Genomic DNA, 25,045 nt, shown 5'->3' on the forward strand with positions numbered 1-25,045 from the left:
TCCCACAAAAGGTTCTCAGGGAACCCGTCACATCATGTCATCATACTTTGTGTTTTTCTCTCTCGTGCTCTCGTGGGAATAACAGAAAGCATGTCATGATACATGAAGAGTCCTATCCCACCTGCAGCGCCTGCTTAGCTTCATGTTGGACTTGCACGGCACACTGCTAAAAGGCTTCACAAAAAATGCTGCTATAAATTAAATTATGCGGCAGCAGAAAGTATCAGAAAGTACAGAATTAAGTGCTCAAGTAAGAAATCATGCAAATACTTCCATATTATGGGACTTCACAATATCATATTTAATCTCTGTAATTACGATGTACGTTTTTACCACAACACAGTTATATAAATGATGTAACTTCCAGAAAACATTTTTTTTTTTAAACAATATCTGATTCCTTCGATCACCATCATCTTGGTTTATCTTCTGCAGCTCAGGGTTAAGGTTAAGAAGACTGGACAGGAGGTTGATTGACAATCAAGTTTGCTAGTGTGAGTGCGCACTAAGTCAGTGCCCCAGTTGAGCGGCGCCGCTGCTCAAGCTTCATTATATCTCATGTGGAATCTTATTTTTGAGGAAGCAGTGACTCATGTGTGTAATATTATTTATGGTGACATTTCATGTGCAAAACGATGATGCATAACGTTTCAGTGTGCTTTCCCCCCTCTTGTACAGCGCAACAATAATAATCAAGTTCCTATAACACTTATGACTGCACTGAATCCACTATATTTTTCGTTATACTTTTTCTATCTTCCTCTTTTAAAAACTATTATGGATGAGCGTGTGTATGACTGAATGTGATGAATGTTATACTTTTTGTTTTCTTTCCACAACAATAAAAAGGTTTTCTATTCTTCTATTGACATACATTTTTAAACTGCTGCGTCGCTACCTTTTCTTATGTAAGGATATAATTATTCCTACAGTGTACATTTATTTTGTCATAGTTAAACAAACTGGATCAGAAACCAAAAATAAATCTGGCAATAGTATGATACCAAATCAGATCAACTACTTACCTTAACTTAACTCATGACATGCAGTACAACAAGTGGTGTCTATTTATACGCATGATGTAAACCAGCTTTGGCACTCTTGCTTGTTCCACTTTTAACAAGCTCATTAAACCCCTCAAGACAAGAAGATATGAACAGGAAGCTGCAGAGTTAGTCTTTTCACAGCTTGACAAATGCTCATAGATAAAGGCATGTCCAAAGACAGTGAGAAAAACAGATTCCCATGAGCCACATAGCCATGAAGAGTTGAACTCCGACCTGTTTTTACATGCCACACACAGGTGACAGAAGCCAAAAACCTGCACTGAACTGTGGACAAGCAAAGACTTAAAGTGAAAAAAGGTTGGCCTGTTGGGCACACATTCAATATTGACCCAAGGTTAAATTCTTCATATAGCTTTTTTCCCCCACTGACAGATCAACACGATTCTCAGGAACAGCAGTGAACAAACTATATGTTGAGCTGCGTGACCCAAAGAGCAAACTGTAAAAACACAGCTCAGCATTTTAAAGCACGCGCACAAAGATTGTTCAACTCGAGAGCTTTGACAGAAAACCATTTTTGGGGCTCTCTTAACTCCAACCTTTGCTAGTGAAATCAAAACATGTCCAAATTAAAGAGGAGTCCCGTCCAAAGCCATGTCAATAATTCAAAATTTAATAAGATCTGATCCAAAATGCCGGAGGACACAATCCCCTCCAGATGTGAGCTGCAACACTACCCTGCAGTTTATTTTTACAGAGCTCTCATTCATATCATGGTTTCACAGCGAATCCCTGCAGGAGGGAGAGACGTGTGAAGGACTCTCAAAGAGGTGAGACAATTTTCCACAACTGAATCCACAAGCACTGAAAAACAAGCAGAGGGGAGCCGAGTAAAAACAAAGCAGACCAGACAAAAAGGAAAACTCAGATAAGGAACGATTTACACAGGAGTTTCAGGGAGTTAAGTTTGGTAAGGCAATGTGAGCTTAATCCCAATCAATGGGATTGGTGACAACGAGCGTCACTGACACCAACCATGACAGCAAAGGAGCTCTCTCGCACTAAACACCTGCTTTAAAGATCCATATGTCGTACTCCTATGGCTTATCAAAGCCTTGAAAAAAATCTAATCAAATCTCTATTTACCATCCAACCACCTTCACCAGTCTTCCTCTTTGCGTCCCCCATACGACAAACAACGCTCTTTTTCTCTTGAAATGCAAATGCTCGCTGAAAGCACGAGCTGCGTTTGAAAAGCCGAGGAACGAAACCTTGACATTAATCTCCACATTTGAGCATTGTCAGAAGAAGCTTTAATATTGACCAATGTGCTTTTAATCAACAAGTTTTTAAAGGTTTGTTTTTTTATGGTTTTATTGTAGAGATAGAGATAGGTGGATAGATTCAGAAATCAGGGAGAGAGAGTGTGGGTAATAACATGCAGGAAAGGAGCAACAGGACAGAAGAAACCTGTCTCCCCCCCCGCCCCCTCCTCTGTAGAGTCGATGTGCATGCAGGTTGCCATGTTGTGAACGCTGAAGCTTCAGTGTTTATCCAGCTCTGCACGGGTCTGTAAACCTTTCTGCGTGCTAACCTCTCTCCATTTTTCAAAAAGCATCTCCAGTATCGATCCTAGTTTGAGCACGTTTCAGCTTCTTAGAAACATGCAGAGGCTTTTTAGGTCGGGTACAATCACTTCTAACTGAACCACTTCTCCTGCCCACACCTGTTGGTTTGACCTGATAACTGGTCTCATATCTGGCAAACCGAGGGGCGTCCAAAACGGCCGTGTGGGGGTGCCTTAAAACCGCCTACCTTCTCTGGTCCAAACAAATCCAAATTTTGATATTTATTGCCCTAGTCAAGAGTTAGTAGGCTCACATCAACATAACATTTACAGCTAAACCTGATGGGGATGTCATTAGTTTAATAGGGATTCATTTGGTCATTAATTGGATAAACTTCATGACCCGATGATGGCGCTACAAGAACAAACAGGGCTTAGAGAGCTAAAAGCGAGCTAAGGGGTCACCAAAGTCCTTACAATGCTTCCTGGGGATTGTACCCAAGTTCATGGTGATCCTGCCAATAGTTGTCATTAGAGTTGTCACAATACTAGAACGTTAAACTGCGATACAACTCTAGCAAAAAAATCAAACTATAGCAATACATCTTCTGATAACACAGCCAAAAAAAATACAAGTCCAAGCACTAAATAATTGCAAAAATTCAGAAAAGAAATCCTGCACTGTCTTAATTGCTCAAATAGATTTTCAAATAGTATTTGTGCTTTTAAGGCCGTTCTTCTCCTCTTTTGCTCGTGGCGGCTTTCAGTTACATTTTTTACAAGCAATTCAGAGTTTTTCTAAACCTTTGGTATCTTTCCATGTTATTGACCATTAAAACAATGAAGAGATTGTATTGTTTTCATACATGTGTTATCATTAAGTATTGAGGTATCAGGATTTTTTGACAACCTTACTTATGATATTTCATTCTGGACTGAAGTTTACTCAAACTAGCCAGCAGGAAAATGTTCTGACAGCAACCTTCAGAAAAAACACTTGAAGGCATTTTCTAGCGTTTTTTAAGCTGAAATGTACAGAAAGCATTGATGCATGGTTTAATTTATGGAAAGCAACATAGTTGGAAAAGTTAAAGCAGTGGACTGTTAATGTGCAGTGGCTGAGTTATGTAACGTGGCGGACACTTGACGGTGTGTAGAGGCTGCAGAGGAGATTATCTGTGTCGTGAGGTAGGCTCAAATCCTACACAGTCAGCATTTAGAGGGGAAAGGGGGTGACAGTGTAGGCTGCGGATGTTGTGCTGATCATGTTGTCCTGGTGGCTGATGAGTCACTGCATTTCTGTGTATCTTTACACGAGTGCAGGGCGATCCAAAGGCACGACACACTCTAGGTTTATGATTATCCTATAAAAGCATGACAGTGGTCAGTGTTGTCTTACAGAAACTACAAATGTTGTAATCTGCAACCAGCTTACACACCTTTCCTGTTACATCATGATGAAAGAGACATGCTGGCACATCTCTTTTGCCTCACACTTCTATCTAAGCTGAATATGTTTAAGAAACTTAGTCACTTAAGCGTGGGGGAATTCTGAGGAGACTTACAGATTCACTTCTCAGGAACAGGAAGAGTAAGAGGTGAGAGACAGTAATAAAACATGATGGGTGTGAACTGTGCTCATCTAATCCTATCTGAGGTTCACTTCCTGAAGGCAAGTGTCTCACTGACAGTTACTGATATGGTGTGCACTTCAACCTCCTTCCTAGCTCACTATGGCTATATAAAGTAAATTGTAAATGATAAATGAACTTGAGCTTGTATACAGTAGCACTTTTCTAGTCTTCTGTCTACTCAAAGCGTTTTTACACTGCAGGTCACACCTACACATTCACACACTGATGGTAGAGTCTGCTGTGTGAAGTATCCATCAGAAGTAACTTATCCCATTCATACACATTCATACGCCGCAGACCAAGCTGCGGGAGCAACTTGGGGTTAAGTGTCTTGCCCATGGACACATCGGACATGTGGCTGCAGGAGCTGGGGATCAAACCCCCAACCTCCCGGTTGAGAGACGACCGACTCTACTTACTGAGCCACAGCCGCCCTGGCTGAAGTGACAACTTTAAGTTTGGGTGCAAGTTGTAGTGGTTAGTGCACGCTCCCCATGTACGGAGGATGCAGTCCTCAAAGCGGGCGGACCAGGTTCGAATCCGAGCAGTGGCTCCTTTCCCGCATGTCATTCCCCACTCTCTCTCTGACTCCAAAATCCACTCTCCTATCTCTACAATAAAAGGCACAAAAAGCCCAAAAATAAATCTAGATTGAAAATAAAGTAGATTGAAACTTCACTCAAAGGGGCTTCAAAAAACTAAGAGGGGTCCCGAGAAACTTCACTAAACAAGAAGAACCAAAAACAAAATCTGCCATTTTGAATTCTATTAACTTTCAGGCATCAAACATTAGAAATGAAATAATTTTGCGATTAAAATCCCTTCAGTTAAACTGCCGAAGACATCACATTTTTTTTAAACGAATAGTTCAACATTTTGGAAAATCCTCCTGTTCATGTAAATATGAAGGTATAGTGAGCAGCACTCAAGACTAGACGCTAGAAGCTAACCTGGCTGTGACGAAAGCTAACAATACCTTCCCTCCTGTATCTCCAACACGTGTGTGTCCACCTCCTTCCAGTGTGCATGTTAAGCTAACCTAGTTTCACTTTGATATGTTCCTAACAGTAACGATAATAGGAGAGTAAATAGAAACACTTCTTGAGGTGTTAATCTGTTCCTTTAAAAGGGAACATTAGCAACATAAAACTAATGGTCCGGTAGTTTTCACATGACGGATAGAGTGGACGTTTGCTGCTCTTGTGCCCCGTGGTCAAGAAATACTGTATTTCATAATCCATCAGACATCACAGGGGCGACTATCTGTAACTAGTGACGCATTAAGTTAACATTAGGGAGTAAATATTACCCTGGATCGTTAAAGCTTGAGAAGAGTCAATAAGCTGTTGACGAAGCAAATGCATCTAAAAAGCACAGCACAGGAGTGAACATTAACCAGCTGCTGAGTTCGTGTTGAGGTTACATTTACCTAAACCACGAGGCTATCTATTGGCTTACACATAATATCTATTAGCACGATGTGTAATGACTGGCATGGATAAGAAAGAGACTAAATATCCCAAACAGAACGAGAGAGCAAACCATGATGTGACCACAAGTTACCTCAGCGGTAAACAAACTCACCTTCAATGAGTACAGGTAGTTGATATAGTCCATCAAGTCAGACACGAGTAGAGCTCTGCAGTTTAGAAATACATCAAAGGCAGCTATATTTGCTTTTCTGATGTCAAAAGTAGAAGTAAAAAGGAAAGGAAAGACGACCTATTTCTCCATTTCGGTTAGCCCTCGTCACATGACCGGGCAGATCTACACGACATTACTCAGTTTCACAACGTTAGCCCCTAAAAAAAAAAAAAAAAAAAAAATCCAGAGGGGATTATCTGAACTCTCCCTGAACAAACACACACACACGTACACAAACACACATTGTTAAAGAGTGAATGATTAACCCGGAAAGAGTTGGAACCAATAACAGCCAAGACACAGTCATACAGCAAACCCTTTTATCTTCACTGGGCTTCTTGGTCACCAGACGACCTGCTGCCAGGATTCATTACAGCAGAGTCATACCCTCGTCCACAATCTCAATATAGGTTTAAAGGTGTTTAACGGTCTTACAGGGTATAAGGGCTGTAAAGACAGGCTGATTCTTACAGGCTTTGCAGAATCTCCTTAAAAAGAGTCAACCAACAGCTTCGTTGAATATCTATGTGTAGGATTCTGCTGGTAGTCCTCAAAGAAAGTAGCGGTAGAGCGGGCGCCCAAATCATTGTTGGATCCCCCACTTTCTCAGCCCAACGAGAGAGAGTGGGGGATCCTTTCACTTTATGGATGTCCTATCCCTTAAAATTGCTTTGACATGATCGGGTTGTAGTTACTTTTTTACTTCTGTTCCTTTATTGGAGAGACAGGACAGTGGACTGAGGCAGAAATCAGAGAGAGAGAGAGAGAGAGAGAGAGAGCGAGGAACAACATGTAGGAAAGGAGGCGCAGGTCAGATTCTAACCCGAGACTTTGCCTCCGTACATGGGGCGCGCACACCAACCAGCAGGCAACCAAGCCCCCCCAGTTGTAACTACTTTTGGTTTTGTTGTATCACCATGACAAAATCATTTTAGCAAATCTTGACAAAAGATTTTATTCCATGACTACACGGAAACAACATTGTTTTTCAAACCGTCATCAAGGTGTGTCATTAAGTCATACTATTACACTTCTGAACTTGCCTCATTTTCTCTATGATGAAAAAAATGTGTCATGTTGACATGATACAAATACACATACTTGTTTGTCTTACACTTCAATAACTTTTGTCTTTATATTTTTCATTAACTTTATAAATAGCGTGTTTGAGGTGTGAGGTTCAAACTGTTTGAGGGTATTTTGTGGTACACTGCTGAACTATTTGATGCTGATTGTTTTCTGTAAAATTAAAAGTATTGGGATCAAAATGAGCAAATGAATCGTCATAATGTTAAAACATGTACTACGAGCGGTAGTTAAATCCTTTGCTCGTCTTTCTCTAGAACGTTTTTTAATGGATAGGCGTTTAAGTTTCATAGATCCACTTCCCCCTCTTAAATACTCTGCATTCTGAGTCTGAACTGTGAGGGGGATGGATTTCAAACCTTGGACAGCCGTTATGTTGTTTATGTCCAGCAAGAGGAACCCTCCCAGAGTCCATGGAGGTAAGTGAAGAGGTGTCAGTGTGGTCAAAACATTTTGCAATCACTGGAAAGGGAAGCAGCTGACAAAAAACTGCAACGCTCAGGGAAAGTAAGCGTTTCCTACATTAGTGTGGCAGTGAAGAAAGAAAACCTGTCTTTAGGAGACTTTACAGCTGTCTCAGTCAGAAATGAGCTCTCAAGTGTACAAAGGTATTTCCCTTTTTGTTTTGTTGCTCTGCTGCACTTTAAACATCCCTTTTCCCACTCACCTACACTATCAACCCACAGCACTATGATCTCTCTTTCATTTGGACTGTTCAGGGAAACGTGGATGTCCCTAACTCAAGTGAAACAACATGAGTTATTCAATCAGTAAGAAACAGAACATCTATCCTTCAATTTTACTGGGATCCAGTAGAACTTAACTTCTGGATCATTGCAAACGGACAATCTCCAACAATATGACGCTGATCATGAGGTGGATTTCTTCTTCAAGCTTGTGATATTTTCGGCCTTAGCATCTTAATCATCCCAGAGAAACTCTTAAGTTGAAGAATGCAGCTTTCTTTGGCTGCTGACCAGCGGCCCTCTGGGCACCATGTTTATCACATCAATCCCAGCAGCAGCAGCCTTACAATTACAATTTTTCATTACAAGCCAATATTACTCCAGCGCTTCCAACACTGGTAAAACATTGAATTAAAGAAAAGAGGAAAGAAACGGTTTCAGTTGTGGAACCGTTCACATTCTTCAACACTCTAATGAAAAGGGAAAGTCAGCAGATCTGAAATGCTTTTTAAAGTATTCTGATTTTTTTTTATGACTTTCAATTTTTATTTTAGAAAAAGCAACAACAAATCAGCGATAACATATAGTATACATCTGTTTGTTACAAATACCCTCTACCCCACCCCCACCCACACACAAAACTGTAACACAGAGGGGTCAGCGGGTCCTTTCTTCTACAGTGGCTTAGCATATAAACGAACATAAAAAAATAAATAATACAAAACCAATGCTAATTTTGACACTTGATCTTCATTCTGGCCGGTTAATCACAACAAGATGCCCCACTTCAGACATTTTTCTGTTCTGTCCTGCATCCGATATGACACATGACCTTTCGTATGCAGCTACTGTGCCCAGTTCAGTCAACCAGTTCGGAAAAAGGAGGTTCTACTGATGTCTTCCAATTCCTGAGGATAATCTGTCGTCCAGTCATAACAGCAGTTTGTATCCATTGGATCAGTGGTTTTGAAAAAGCAGATAACGCCGTACAATATCCTGAAATGTAGAGCTTAGGACACCGCACAAATTGCTAGTCTCTGCATTACGGGCTCAAAGTTCACCTTAATAATATCCTCCAATTCAGAAGGGAAAAGAATTCCTAGATATTTTAACCCCTGCTTAGGCCATCTGAAACTACCTGCTTGGAAGAGTGTAGTCGGACCGTACTCTGATTTAACCCAATTGACCTTGTAGCCTGAGAACTTTCTTTACCTTCTGGGACACTCACAGATCGTAGATTGTTGCGTCGATTGCGGTTCTCCACATCTTCTAATTTATCACGGCGGTCCTCTACCTCCGCTTTAGTAGCAAGGTTCAAAGATCGCAAATGCGCCTTAATGTCCCCGCTTTTGAGCTGCTTCACCATCCTGTGCGACCAAAAGAGTCTTCTAATGCAAAGACAATGCGTCTATAACTAATGTAACCACAAACCACAGGATTAATTAAATGATGCTAGTCGGAGCTTCGCTTCAGGCAGCCATCTTCACCAACGTGACTCGTATTCTGAACATTTTATTTTTGTAGTAAAAAGTATTCTGGCCGGGGAATTGGCTCTTAGTTGTGACTAGATTTGCGCACACACACACACACACACACACACAGCTCTGCAGGGACTGTCCAAAAGACATAAACTCTCATGCCAGAGAAGTCTCAGGGAGCTGAGGCAGCATAAATCCAGTGTAGACAAAATATGAGTTAAAGGAGAGGGATGTTAGGAACTAAAGAATTTCTGTCTCAAGCAGAAAAAAAAAACATAACTCAAAGTATGGAGCATACTTTCTTTTCTAAATACCATTAAACCTGGTTCATCACCGAGGCCACAAACTCTTCCTCATGTGTTAAATCATGTGGCCGAGCCCGACCTGACCTGGGCAAGACTGAAGCTGCTCTGTATGCGGCCGTGTGTACTCACGCTGTGAATAACCGATGCCACAGCATCTGTAATCTTGTTTGGAGCTCCGGGGTTGCTCATGGCTCCACACTGAAGTCGCTGCTGGAGAGCAAACTGGATAGCTTGATTGGATCTGTGTGGCTTTAGCCCTTCTCTTTCTCACTGGGACTCAGACAGCTTTTGGGCAGCATAACCTGGAGACAGATACAGATCTTGGAATTAGTACACAAGAAGCTGGAGATATAAGACAATGAGGCAAACAGCAGTGAGATCCTGCGATTGTGGGAGAGTGAAATCATCAATATGAAGAGCTGAAAGTAAAACGAATGCTGTGTTTTTCATTTTTAAATATCCACTCACCTAAGACCTCTGGCAATCATGTCAAACAATTTACCTTCTTGAGTTTGAAGAACAAGAGAGTAGACTATAATGTTTTAGTCTTCTTAGCAGCTCTGTGAGGCTGAACGAAGAGAACCGCTTTGAGTTAAATGCTAATGTGAGCATGCTCATAGATACCCACAATGCAAGTGTAATGTTTGCCATGTCTGCATGCTACTATGATTACGATATTATTAGCACGACCAAGGCAAAAATGCAGATAGAGCTGATAAGCCTGAGATCAAATGAATCCACATCTCATGTTTGAATGCGTGTGGTCTCCGTCCTGCACACACTTTTTCTCACCATGGCTAAATCAGGTCAGGCAAATCACAGCAGTTTATCGAATGGAGGCAGGGTTTGAGCACAGGAACAAGGCGTTTTATTTTTTTACAACCAGGCCGGCTGCAACCTGTGTCGGACTGTCTGGTTGTTGTTTTTTTTAACCTGATAAACTGACGATTTTTGCAAACCAACCCACCAAAGTGCAAATCAATCAAAAAACTAAACACTGGGCAACATGCTTCATCATCTTTAAATGATCTGTCCTGTGTCATGTCGTCAAACTAAGGAGGTAATAAAGGATATCCTGGAAGCCGCTCAAGTACCTGGAGGCCCTAAAGCACTGAGGAGAATCACACACGGCCTACACCGAGTGTGTTTTTAAAGAGAAGGCGGACACACTCAACAATGACATAATACTTGATGCAATATTGCAACAGAGACAGAAGTCCTCCATACTGACATATTTGTACTAACACACTGTTCCTTTTCATTTCAATGTATCTTGATGCGTTGCAGAACACTGCGACTGAAGGTCATCAACCCTTAGAGGCAGATAAGAGCCACAGTGCTACTGTGCAGAGGACCCTCTGATAAGTAGCGGCACGAGCCACAGCAAATCACCCCCACCCCCCCCCGCCTTCTTGATTTAACAGTCTTCAGTGTAAGACAAACAGAACAAGTACACACAATAATAAAATAAATGAAAACAATTGAACAGAGACAGTACAAACACAGGAACAAGAAGTACAGATGTAATGTTCTGTCACAGAGAATCCGAAGCATTTCCTTACTTAATCGAGCAGCAACTATTTTCAATATCGATGTTGAAAGAGTCAGACGGAGATGGGATTCATCAGACTGATAAAACATGCTGACACTTATTTCTGGGGGAGTAAAAATCACTGAGGGCTGATATATTGAAGAGAGATCTTTCCTATGTTGATCAGTTGAGTTAGTATGGATATAAGTACTTAGAAGGCTGCTTTGTGTTAATGAAACTTCATTAACGAATACTGTAATGTATTATATACATCAGTTCTGCTACATGTGCTGCAGACAGCGCTGAGAGTGTGTTGAACCATACAATTGTTTCTTTATTGCTTAAAGTAAAGACACAAAGTCTTAACCACTGCATCACAACGACCTTATTAAATGTTCAGTCAGACATTTTTTTTTTATATTGACTTAAATCATTTTATGTACCGATTAGAGATGCACCCGATTGGGAGATTCAGGGTCGATGCCGACACTGATGTTTAAAATAACAGTTTAACCGACTCTGATGCCAATGTTTGTTTCATGACTTCTGTTGGTGTCAGACTCCCACAATACCAACGTTTCTCATGTTTGACGATGAAAAAAAAGTCAGAGTTTGTTCTCTGAATCAGTAGTTAGGTGTACTAGATGTCCACATTAAACTCATTTGGCCAGACAAATAAACACCAGCTACTGACATCACTTCATGCCGCATTATTTGCCGATGTCTGTCAACAAGTGACAGTACAATGTCAAACAGGACGTCTATAAACAGACTATAGAAAGCAAAAAAAAACTAATGTGTGTTTGGCAGCCAGGTAATCCTCATTGTTTACTACTAACTGAAGAACAGCTGTTTCCCTCCGGTCTAAGAGCGTAGCAGGGTTCTCTTCTCGTTCACTTCCTGTGTGTCACAGCTAGAAATCCGGTTCTGCCTAAGACAGCCTGGCTTTCTGTCAGCAGCTATCAGAGAAACGATAAGCTTCCTTGATGGCCGAACACAATCATATCAATGACCTTGTTGACAGCGAGAGATTTCTAAAGAGGTACCGTGACTGCATCTTTCTTCAGACACAATCAATAACAAGAGATTAGATGTAATGCAGCCGAATTTAAGAGCTGGACAATGCGATCTTTGTATTCATGTGTGTTTAACTGAAAAATCACCTGCCAAGGAGACCTGAAACTGAGACGCTGAGCAATCGCCACAGCATCTTGGCATTGTTACTTGTTTGCTCTGCCATCGTGGTAATCGCTGCGCCAAATCTAAATTACATCGTAGCAGCTGTTCTATTCACAATAACAACTTTTCCTCGCCTGAGACGCTGCAATCTTGTGCGGCTATGGCGTTAAAGGAGTCAATTGAAATCAGCTTGTGTGTTTTTGAAGATTACTTTCCCAGTAAACCTAGACCCCCCCCGCTGAGGAAAAGGCAGGGCCGGCTACACAGGGATAAAGTTACAGAACTCTGGGATCAAGGCTGAAAAGCATGGGAACCAGCTTATCCACCTGAGGGCAAGTCTGTAATAATACCAATAACAAAAGTGATCAGGAGAAGGAGACAATAATAACTGAAATGTTCCTGATTTATTTTATATTCTTGGTGTTTTCCTGCTGCAAACGTGCAACCCTCACTCAGAGGAGTGTATAAAAAGAACTGGCTGTTCCTTATGTAATAACCAAAAGGACAGAAAGGACACGGCTGAATGCTGACAGTGCAGGAGGAAGTTGAGGACAAGATGTCTGTATTCCTCCTGGAAGAAGTTCATCATGTCTTCCCAAAGACATCCAGAAGTTTGGGTGACTCGCAAACTGTTCCTAAAAGAAGCTAGTGGAATTTTTCCTGCATTTCTTAAACTTTTCCATGCAAGAATTAGTCACAGAATTAGTCACAGCCTTAAAAAAAACAAACAAGTACATGCAAGGCTTTGGGCAGACTGTCAATCTAAGAGGAAGTAAGTGCGAAAACAGGAAGAAGGCAACATTGACAAACTGAGGCTGTCGGGAAGAGCTGCAAAAACCCGGAGATTCTTTCTGATGTATAAAAAAAAAAGATCTGATGTCAGAGAGACTTAATCATCCGCTGCTTGAGGCTGACCTGTAGTCCAAAGCTAATCAGGGTTAATACAAATTGTCTTAACGTCTACCTTGTGACATTATCAGTTAAGATTGTCTTCTCACAACATGACAAGCTGTCACTGTCATCGTCATGTGTCCCCTCCTGCAGAGAGAGGAGTCTCTAAAAGGAGAAGTGGACATCAGGATCACGAAGGTGAGGATGCTATTTTTGTCAGCTGAAGACTTTAAACACCAACTACAGACTTAAATGTCAAAATTAACATAAAAAAGATAAATACATTCAATGGAGACGATGCAAAAGCTCCTCTGTATGTCGGTGAAAACTCATTTCATATTGAGTAACCTGCCTTTGAAGGTAGCGTTTCAATGATTCTGAGGGACTGACATTTACTTTTCTGTCATCTAAAGGACAATCGCATTAAGGCTTCCTAAGCTAGTGGGAAATATACCTCAGTATCAGCACAAGGTTGACATTTACATCATATCTTTAGAGGAAGGGGACAAGTGGAAAACATGTTTTTGTCATTATTCAGATCTGTGATGAGGACATGGTGGTGACTCTTCCACAGAGCATGAATAAACCCGACAAAGTCTCTTTGGTATGTTGTACATTTCAAATATTGAAATGTCCTTCAGCTCCTTAAGAGAGAAGATTCCTCATTTCATTAGGAGTATTTGGTTTTCATTTCAAGCTCCTGTGAGGTTTGCGTTGATTTTGGCGACCCCTGTGGACAAAGCAGTACATCTCAGCTTTTCCTGATGTTGTCCTGTACATGTGCGAGTCGTGTTTTTCTTAAAGGGGACATATCATGAAAAAAATCCACTTGTACAGTGTTTTTGAAAATATGTTTGGGTAACCTCAGTGTCTACCGACCCATAAATTAAAATAATAACCCATTCAGTCCTTTGTTTGTGGTCTGCATAAGTCTTACAACACAGAGAAAAATGCTCTGTTTCAAATTTGCTCTCCTTGTGACATCACAGTGGGATTCTGATAAAACAAAAATACCCTCCCCTCCCCTGGTATCTCCACCCATGGACTCCACCCCCAGCCTAGAGCAAAACTTTAGAGCAGGTCCGCCATTTTTATTCTTGCTACAGAGGAGTGATGTCTACGGGAAAACTCGGGGGGGGGGCTCATTGCATTTAAAGAGACACACACACCAAAACGGAGCGTTCTGAGAGAGCTGGTTTATACAGGGTCACAAACCTCCTCTGGTGCTTGATTCATGTTATATTTTGACCAAAGCACAGCACAGATGTTTCATTTAGACCACAGGGGACTGTTTGAAAAGGTGAAAGAGTGGGATAATATGTACTCTTTAAAAAAAAAAAAAAAAGTCTTGCAACAATCCAGTGTATCACTTCACTTCTAGATCGTGTTTCTGCAGCGTGCAGCTCAACACTTCGTCTGACACCTGCCCTGCAGCAGCAGCTTCAGGTGTTATAATATATATATTTATATAGTTTGTTTAATAAAAAAGATGAGTCACCACATAATGCCGATCAACTACTTCAGCAAAGTCGTGTGAGAAGATCCGTTTTTCCAAAGTCACTGATATGTCATGTGACATTTGACACTCGTTATGACATTTAAGGAAAAAAAAGAGCGAGACAGTCCGACGACAGGATGGAGGTTATGAACTCACGACAGAAGTCTAGGTTTCTTAACCCAGTAATCTGCCTGAACACACTGGACAGCGCCCAGCTTCAAATTGGCAGCTTGGCACGTGAGCGATGGCCGCAGTCTGCGTGTTCATCTCCAAATTCATAATTAAAGAACAGTTCAATAAAACGCACAAACTGAAATTCCTGCCCAGGAATAGACGCTTGATCACATTGTCCAAACCTCAACCATCGCACTGGCCAGTACTTAAAAAAATAAGCACGACAATGATAGGGAGGAAGGAGGAATTTAAAATTTCATTAAAGAACTGGATTTCACCCTCGAGGAATAAGAGTGTTTAATTCATTTGTCTCTGCTTGCCAAGTGGTGCATGTTGAAAGAAACATTTTTTTCTTCCTGGAACACTGATTGTGATCGCTGCAAGTGGCGCGAGGACAATTGGTGTCCTTAATGTTTTATCACACACAATGACATGCTGTTACATTGTTAACTTAGCTTTACAGATTCAACACTTTTGTCACATGTTTTTCATGCAGACAGATATGCATGTGATAAACAGAAGTGGGTCGAATAGAACAAAGTTTAAGAAGACAAATTCTTGAAGACATAAGGTCTGTTTTTAGTAACTATGAGTGGTCAGCATTTAGAAAGCAACCACTTCCCAAAAACATGTCCTTTAAAGGCGCTTGTTTAAGATTCAGAAGAGTGGGGAAAGTTGGTTTCCCTACTATAACTCATGGGAGATAAATGTGGCATTTTTTTCTGCTGTGCAACCTGCGGCTCTGAGCAGGATATGTTTACAGTTCTTAGTGCTTTGGTCTCAGATCATCACGGTTCAAGCCTGAGTCATCTCTGCTCTCGCCTCAAATCAGATCCACGTTAAGACAATTGACGCTGATGAAGATTTTAAATTTAGTTTAATTACATTTAACAACAATCTAAATCACCTAATTGAGCACTAAGCCATGAAAACAATGACAAAGCAGAAACATAAGCTGTACAGTAACTAGTCAATAAAAACTAAAATCCATATTTTTTCCATACCTTTGAGTGCTTACAGCAGAGAAGCCGCCGCAGACATTGTAGTGCAATTCTAAACTCTGCCGTGAAGAGAGACCCGGGTCTGGTCAGAGTGCAGGACAGAAAACAAACAGAGAGAGAAAAGAGAGAGAGGGGGAGACAAAAGGGTGAGCATTAGAGATGTGTGGAGCGAGAGCGTGTGCGGTCCAGCCTCTGGTCGAGTCGAGTGCCTCTCTCAGTCCAACATGCACGGACTGATAGCAGCAGCCTTCCTCCTCAGGATTATGTTTCCTCCTCCAGCCTGCTGACAAGTAGCCATGTGACTCCAGGACCCAGTCAACACTGAGTCAGAGGCTGCTGCTGAGACACACTGATCTATACATCTGTAACACACACTCACAATGACCTCAAGCTTCGGGTGGAAATTCAACCCAGGTGATCAATATCTGTGTTAAACAAACCATGACAGCGGCTTTGCATGCATTGCAACTGAGACGGTCATCCCCAACCTGTTTGGCTTTTGATGTTTTAAGACAAAGCGACGTCTATGTTCATTCAACTCCTCACTACTTGTTGCAGACGTCTCCCGCTTGTAATTTTCCTCATCCTATGAAAGCACAGTTAAACGTTAAATCATTAACAGGAAAGTATGAACCGCATGTTTTTTGTCAATATGTGCAGGACGAACTCTTAATGTTCAGTGTGTATGGATTGCATGGGAGAACAAGGTTATACGCCTATCATGCATTGAATTATTGACTAGTTAATTACTGACTGGTAGCTCTGCATCTTAAGTGTGTCCATCAGGTTTAATATTTTCACCTGGTGCTTGTCAAACACATCGGTTTCGGGTTAAATCTCCATTTAAGTACAACTTGGCATTCTGCAGCTTCTTAGTGTATTTGGCAGTGGAAAGAAAAACATGTCATGTCATGGCAAGAATAAACACTACTACACCATTAATCCCATCCAAAGTCATAAAAGCCGCCAGATTAATTGTGTTTTGCAGAGAACAAAAGAACAATCCTGTGATCGAAACAGGTTACTTACCCGTTCGCTAAATAATCAAGCTGCATTCCACATCAGCTTATATGAGCCTTAGGGCTAAAGAAATACCTAAACTCAGGAGGAGTCTGAGTGTGTGTAAGTGTGTGTGTGTGTGTGTGTGTGTGTGTGATATAATTGTTTGTCCAAAGGGATGTAGAGTCACATGCATGTCTTGCATGGGGGAGAAACAGAGTCAAAGCCGCAAGCAGCTAAAATTGTAGTCCACTTCAAAGTCTGGGGCTTTCCTCAGTCACAACACTGTGCTGATAATAGCATTATCTACTGTGGTCAACTATATCAAGAGGTGTGACTTCATGCCTGCAAGGTCGAGTCAAACCTTTTTCTTAACCATGACCAACACTTGACACGCTCATTCCACGCTTAAACGCTAAACCTCCCTGTTTGACTCCTGGCCGATGTGTGACCTTTTTGTTACCAGTTGTTGATGGTGGTTTTGGGTTAATGTGGTTTTAAGAAGCAACATTTAATACAACAAAATACCCTGTAAATGATTCAACATGTTTGTCTTGTTAAGGAATCAAAAAAAAAAAAGCAGTTCAATATCATTTAAAATAGTCATATTTGCACAGTATCATTCCTCCATCTCCCGTTCAAGCTGTACATAAAACTGTTAACAAAACTGGGAAATCTTTCCTTCAGCTTCCTGTTATTCTTCTCCCCCAGCAAGACCAGAACAAATCTGCAGGGCCATATTCCTACACTTACAGAAAGCACGCTCAATGAGGTGCAACACATGGACGAGCTGGCTTCTTTAGAAAACAGCATAGGTGAAGAATCATTTCAAACATCCAAAACTTGCATGGACGGAGACTCACCGCTAAAGATCCCACCACAGCTGCACACATAGCTGCCCTGTTTGTGGATCACTATGGGGATCTGGTGGCGGTGTTTGTTGATAGCCTCGCCTCTGTTGCTCGCCTCTTGAAGTGTTTTAGCCTGAAATAGCTCACCCGGCCACGTCCCGAGTCGTTCAATACGCAGACGTCTCTACCTCCCTGCTCTGCTCTTCACAGCTCAGTGGTCACACTGACTTAACTCAGGGTTTGGCTGCATGAGTCCAGCACTTTAACATGACTGTGCTAAGTTATATTGTGCAGACAGTCACTGGAGCACTTACAGGCTAGCAGCTGCACGCAGTCCATGTAGACCCATCTGTATCTGGCTGTTTGTCCACTCACAGGCCTCAGCCAGCAGCGGCTGTGCTGGCAGCTACTGCAGCACCTGTCTACGGGGTGAAGAGGGATTGAACAGGCAACCTAAGCTTATATAATGACAGCTCATTGTCCTCTATCCCTGAAATAGAAAAAGCAATCACCGCTCAAGCATTTTTATACCTTGAGGAGGATCAGAGTGTTCGGAGTGCTGCAGGGGACCAACGCACGTTTGAAAATGGAAAAAAAAAAATCTGCTACACTGTGAGCAAGAAACATGAGACAAGAGCTCAAACTAACAAGAAACATGAGTGCTTTTTGTTCAATAAATCTGGACTTTGAATTTTATTCTGATACAAACAAGTTTCAGGTACAGGCCCACTTAGTTTTTGTGCGACATTCTCCAATTTTTGCCGCCACAATATGAGGGACACAATATTTGACTTAAATGCAACGCTCTAAACAGATTCCACTATTCAAGCTGCTGCTGTTTGGATATTGCACTTACTGACTCCTCATGGGGTTTAAGACATGAAGGAGGGTAATGTGAACGGAAGGCAACTGACCAGAGAAGAAGTTGACATCGGGATAAAAGAAGAAGAAGAAGAAGGTGACGACTGACAGCGGTGAAAAGAAGTCAGAGGATGAAGCGTGATAAGTAGGTGTATGTGAATAATGATGATGCAGTTTATCAGAATCAGATGTTGTGATGTTTCCTACTCATCTCGTCTCGCAATAGGTTAATGATTGCAGAATCGCTGCAGTGGATATAATTGTTATCATGGATCATGTATTACTTATTGTATCGTATCTAAATGTATCATGTCCTTTCAGATATTATCACGAGTCATCCCGGGGTCCCCACTCTTATTTCAAAAGTTTTTGAAGTGACTTAGATGAAATAGAAATAGTACAATTATTAAAATACTGCTCATGTGTGATAGTAACGTTTTAATCCTGTCTTTGTACACTCCCTACATGTGAGTAATATCAAAGTCATTACTTTTTACCTAGAGAACATTTTGTTTTTTACATAAGAACTAAATGTTAACCGGACTTTTTAAGACGTGCACAACATAAATATTTAGAAACTTCAGTTCAGCACAGCGAGCTCATCCAGGACTCTAGCTAACAGCTCTCCTGAGGCAAACATGTGGCTCTTAAGCTGCCAAATTCTCCACTATGTTCACAGCTAGTTGCAATCTTTGTCAGCCGTATGGTGCTGGGCAGGTAGTACACACTCAGAGGGCTTTGAGCCAAATCAGCCGTCTGCTGCAGATGAGCCTTAAATGCAAAAGTTGAGACGATACTCAGAATCAGATGTTAACTGTGTGATCCTTTAACATCACAAGACAACATTTTGGATCTATTAATAACATGAAGATATTGATGTGTCTCAAAGACAGACTGCAGTACCTGAAACAGAAATCCAATTCAAGTTTAGACTGTGATAAAAACACTGAAGTGGCCATTGAATCTGTATCATCTATTTTTGTTAATTCTGATGAATATTTAGAGGAATTACAACTCCATGGTTCATCACTCAAAAATTCAAACATCTGTCTAAAAAAGAAATATAAATTGGCCTTATTTTATCATCCACTGAACAGAGAGACAGCAGCAACTGGTCGATTCAAGCTCCTGTAGCCTGAGGGTGTGGCACCGTCTAGTCAAAACTGCATCCCGTGGCTGCTCGGGTTGCAGAAGGCTGCACAAAAGGTAAAGCCTTATTCTCACAGAAACAGGGTAATTAAGGAGCTCTGACCTGTCTGTACTTTATAATTACTGTATTTACTCGCATGAGACTCTGACTGGGACAGGAATAAAATATCCCCAGAGCTCCAAAAAAACAAAAACAAAAAAGGCCTCAGATCTCCCACTACGGTCAAACACAAATCAGCCATTTATCCATTTCCTGGGAAAACAACACAATGGGATTACGTTTGAGTTCATGGCTGCAGGCAAAAGGCATGAGAATTTAAACTCTTACCCTCGGGGGGGGAAAGGGTGAAAACAGAGGAGGAGGAGGTGGGGAGAGAGGCAGGGATGGCGGACCATGTTTTACAGATTTTTGTGTATAATTAGATGCTCTAAAGAGGTGGTGGGGGGGACAGTAGCCCAAACTAAACTATGCATGTTCCAGGGTGCAATGACAAAGCGCTTCATGGCAAAACAGAGCAACTGCCAATCAAGCAAACAGCCTCGTGACTAATAATGTGCCTCGATGATTTTGAAAAAGGAAAACGGTCCTAAAATAATTATGTTTAGTGAAAGGCTGAGACTGATTTCTAGGCTGTGATGTGTTCAGAGACTTGCTGGGTCTGTTTATCTGCAGACGGGAAGGTTAAATAAACATGAAAAATAAGTTATCTACCTCTCTTCCTTCCTTGTCGTCTGCATGACTGAGCAATTCACAACAGGAATGTGGACACACTCTGCTCGACTGTTTGTGCTCATCAGACTTGGATTCTCTCTCATGCAAAACCCGCTTACATCAGTTAACAAAGAGTCTGTTTGACGTTTTCACTGAGGCGCAGGAAAAACAAATAAAAACTGAGAGTGTGATCATCGAGATAAGATTGATCCTTCTGAAGCGTTCAAGCACCATGCAGCGCTATGCGACAAAAGTGAAGCTAAACTGCTCAGGAATTTGGATGCGCACGATCAAACAAGGTCAGATTCACCTAGACAAACATTTCAGATTCTGCTGGTGTCTGAGTCCTTGACGTGCTCGGGTTTTGTGAGGCAGAGTGGACCCTGGTAAGACTTTGATTTAAGAGGTCCCTAAGAAAAGATAATCACTTTTGTCCCGTGTATCAGCTTCACATCAAAGTTAAATAGCTCCTCGAATGACAGGCAAAGCACGTGGAGATGATACTGTTGAGTCAGCAGGAGGGACACATCCTTCCTCTATCCTGCCCGAGGGCATGTCGTGACTCAGGGTCATGTGACAGATAAGCAATTCTGGGATCATGGCTCCAAAACTGAGGTGCGCTGACCTGGAGGTGATCTTAAGAGAGGTTTAAATGGGTCACAGAGTGTACAGTGATTACATTTACTTTTAATTACAACTAAAAGCAAAACAATTAAATGTTTTCACACTCGCAAGTCAGCAGCAGACATCCATCCATTATCTATACGCCTGTTCGGGGGTCGAGGGGGGGCTGGAGCCGATCCCCGCTGTAATTGGGCGAGAGGCGGCGTACACCCTGGACTGTTCACTCGTCAATCACAGGGCTGACAAATAGAGACAGACAAGCAGCAACATTCAGACTCACACTGGCTGGCAATTTTACAGTCACCAATTAACCTAACGAGCATGTCTTTGGACTGTGGCAGGGAGCCGGAGAGAACCCACACATGCACACAGAGGGGCCCTGTCAGACGGGGGATTCGTGACAGCGCTAACTACAGCACAACCGTGCAGCCCCTTACACGCTGCTGATTTAGTTCTTAATATTTGTGTGAATGTAGGATCACAGAGCCGGTTAAACTGTAATGTAGCCAACAGCCACTAACTGGGGCTGTAGCTAATGAGCCTGCTTTGTTTTGTTTATTAGGCTGCATGAAATATGGTTGGGACAGTGTTTAGCCAGTGGCGTCCTCTATCTTTAGACTAGTCGACTACTCTGAATTTAAGATATATATTAATTAGTGGAGATGTTTACCAAATAGAAAAAAAAAATAGTTCAATTATTTGAGAGTCAACACTTGCTTAAGCTGCCTGCTGGGACTTTTTTTTTTTTTTTTAAATAATATTCTTCATTTTTCTTTTTTAAAGATTACTGTTTGAGCTTTTTATGCCTTTATTGTAGAGATAGGACAGTGAGGGGAGATACTGGGGAATACACATGCAGCAAAGGAGCCACATGGAGTCAGATTTGAACCCGGGCCATCCACCTGGAGGACCTACACCGTCATAAATGGGGTTTGCGCACCAACCACCACTCCACCAGCGACTTGCCTGACATGTTTCATAAACGTGCTTTTACCTGGTTTTCCCCCAGAATCAGATTCAAAATTCAAATAGTTTTTTTTTTTTTAAGTTTTGATTAGAAACAGACGGAAACACACACAGATGGAACCAATAACTCAAATGTCGGCGTAGGACCAGTAACCACGCAAGTGCTGCAATTAGTGTTATTAGCTTCACCTGTGTTTGACGAGGTCAAGTGTCTGATGTGAAAAGTTCAAATTAACTTCACTTTCAATCTACATTTTGCCATCTGTGACGAGGCCTGACTTTAGAGCCAGCTGCCACGTTGATAAGTATTTTCTTGACAGTTCTATATAATTTATATCTCAATACAATGACAAGGAACACCACTATTGTTTCCTCAGCAGCTATTTCTGTTGATTTTTGTCATCTTCTTGTCATTATGAGGCCAATCTGAAGCACGATGTTATATTCTGCTCCCTCATTAACGGGTTGTGCTCCACATTCATCCCGTCCCATAAACTAGGCCTTTAGACACACAGAGCAAAAACCTCAAATTGGGGTCAACAGGGTCTTCGGAATCCACGGGGTTTACATTGAGAATTCATAATGAGCTAATCTAATTGACAGTATATTAAAAAAAAAAAAACAGATCACATGAATGGCTCATAATTTAAGAAAATTATTGCTCACAAGTGGCTCCGATTTCTGCTTCCTGATTTGTGGGAATTTCTTGTTTTTTTTTTGTCTAATTGCTTATTGAATAATCTCAGGTTTGAAGACTGAACATGAGGATGTTTTAAATTGATCATTTTCTGGCAATAAAAAGAAAAACAGATGTTTTAAGATTATGCACAGGAATTAAGATTTCTATTTAAACTCATATTCATGTCAAACGTAGGGCCTACTTCACCGAAACAGATGTGTTAAGATGATCTGACCCCATGACCTCAGAAGGGGCACACACACACACACGCACACACACACACACACACGAAAGAGCCACAAAGCTGACCACAACCACAACAACCACAATACAATATGAGTTATTTAAAGCCACAATAAACCGAGCTTTAATGGAGACTCATCCCGACCATTTTACAAGATTACATCACATTAATGAAGATCCTCATGTTACTGTCGGGGGGGGACCGCTAGCTTTGCTAAGATGCTCTTTTTCCTCCCCCCACACCCCACCCCAGTCTGTCAACAGGCTTAAAACACAACAAAAGTACGAGCACATGTGCTGGACTTTTTTACCTGATTAAGAAGCAGAGGAACAAAGCGAAGTCATCCGGACACTTCACCGCTGGCTGTCAGTGTCGCCTCTCCTCATGAGACATCCAGTCAAAGGACAACACCACTTCCTGCCTCACGGACAGAAAAGTGTACTTCAGAGCGGGAAAAAAACATCTATTTACACACAGTGGTATCCTTGTGAGACTTGATGTGACACACAGAATCTGTCTTATTTACTCGCCGGGTGACTGGTACTCACCTCAAACTCACTCTGAATGAGTTGCTGCTGAACCGGCGTCAAGTCGCTGAATTAAAAACAGTCTTACTTCCGGTGTGCATTTCAAATTAAGTCATCTTCGTGACGAGCCTTGGAAATGCGTGCATTCACCGCTGCGTAGTTGCAGTGTTACATAAAAGGGTGCGCTTATGGTGTAACAAAAAAAATAAATGCAAACACTTCGCACTAAAGCGCGGGAAAATGTTTATCTCTTTCACTCGTTCGCATCATGTGCCTTTATTTTGAAGGCACTGTTAATTTAATCCGGTTTTATACCGTGATTTACGGGAGCTCGTTGTCATTTTCCCCAGAAGGAAATTGTTGCGCCTGCGTAAATGATGAAACATATTTCTGACGTAGGACTGATAAAGGGCGTCGTTCCGTTATGATGCTCATAACCTTCAACCTCAGAAATATTTATTTACCGCTTTTTCATTGAGATAAAAAAAAAAAAAAAAAGTACAAGTCATGTATTTTGCCACCATTTCACATAGCACATGCTAGAAATTATTAAATTAATTCTACTACAAGCCTACTACTAATGATAATAATAATATAGAAAATAAATAAACTCCATCCATACTTCTGAAACTTATCCAATAATGTATTATATTTAATTTTTCCTTAAGTGCCCCTATCAGGTTTATTTAACTTGGTCACCTCGGTATGAAGAAAGTGACCCCTATTGGTGGCTTTCTGCAAATAACCCCAGATAATGCACCTGTTAAATAGATTTACCACACAGTTTACTTTCTACTTGCTGCAATAATGTCTTATCATGACACATAATCTCAATGTTGTACTATTTGTTTTCACTTAAAGCGACAAGGCACAAGTAAACTGCTTAAACTAACATAAGCCATCTTCAGATACATGGAAACAGAAGTGATCACAAACTCAAACCAAAGCAGTGTTTGGCCCAAAATGTGGAGATTTTGCAATGTAGGAAACCTCCCTAATGGGGCGGACAGGACTCACTCTCGTAGCCCCAACAAAGAAAAAGGAAACATGAATGATTCGTCTATAGGAGAGAAAAAAGAAACAGGAAAAACGAGGAATAGGAGTAAATGTTGGGACACTGGTTGGAGGGCCCCCAATTGATTCTTGCTTAGGGCCCCAAGAGGCTCTAGAGTCACCACTGCATGGAAATGTTTAGTCTTCAGTGATAATGCATTTTGTGGTCGAGCTGGGGGTTTTCATGTGAATCATTGAGTAGTGCCTCACAGTGGTGTAGTGGTTTCTGAAGAAGTGGGTATACTCTTCATTTTATAATTTTTCACCCCAAATGTTTTATTCCAAAATGCGGCTGCTCGCCTCCTAACAGGCACAAAAAAGAGATACCACATAACCCCTGTGCTCCGTTCTCTCCACTGGCTTCCTGTTCGCTACAGGATTGATTTTAAAACTTTACTTCTGGCTTTTAAATTATTAACTGGCTCAACGCCTCATTACCTAAATGAACTACTACATGTTCATGCTCCATCCAGAGCACTAAGGTCCTCCAACCAGCTGCTCCTGGACGTGCCCAAAACAAGGCTCAAAACTAGGGGCGATCGAGCCTTTTCTGTTGCAGCTCCGACACTTACCATTACCATTACCATTTAAAATAAGATCTGATGCCATAACTGAGCAGTTTAAGTCATTTTTAAAAACCCATTTCTTTCCCTTGGCTTTTACCTCTAGTTGAGTGTTTTATTCCAGCAGCAGTGTCTA

At 41.4% G+C, this 25,045-nt stretch overlaps 1 protein-coding gene across 5 annotated transcripts in view; it reads right to left on the reverse strand.

The window, feature by feature from the left end:
- The window catches only part of slc4a2b (solute carrier family 4 member 2b), a 41,384-nt gene extending 18,106 nt beyond the window's left edge, over positions 1–23,278 (reverse strand). The window contains exons 1-3 of one of the 5 annotated variants that reach the window (XM_065948828.1): positions 23,077–23,278; positions 15,685–15,763; positions 9,537–9,709 (exon numbers count right to left, since the gene is read on the reverse strand). In XM_065948828.1, the coding sequence (XP_065804900.1) occupies positions 9,537–9,596 (60 nt within the window). In that variant the 5' untranslated portion in view covers positions 9,597–9,709; positions 15,685–15,763; positions 23,077–23,278. Of the gene's footprint in view, positions 1–5,792; positions 5,985–9,536; positions 9,710–15,684; positions 15,917–17,543; positions 17,693–23,076 lie in introns of those variants that run through there. The other 4 variants (XM_065948829.1, XM_065948830.1, XM_029277297.2 and 1 more) reach the window with 4 other exon arrangements.
- Positions 23,279–25,045: the final 1,767 nt, after the last annotated feature.

The sequence above is a fragment of the Labrus bergylta genome, chromosome 20, assembly GCF_963930695.1.
Source record: "Labrus bergylta chromosome 20, fLabBer1.1, whole genome shotgun sequence".
Taxonomy (NCBI): Eukaryota; Metazoa; Chordata; class Actinopteri; order Labriformes; family Labridae; genus Labrus; species Labrus bergylta.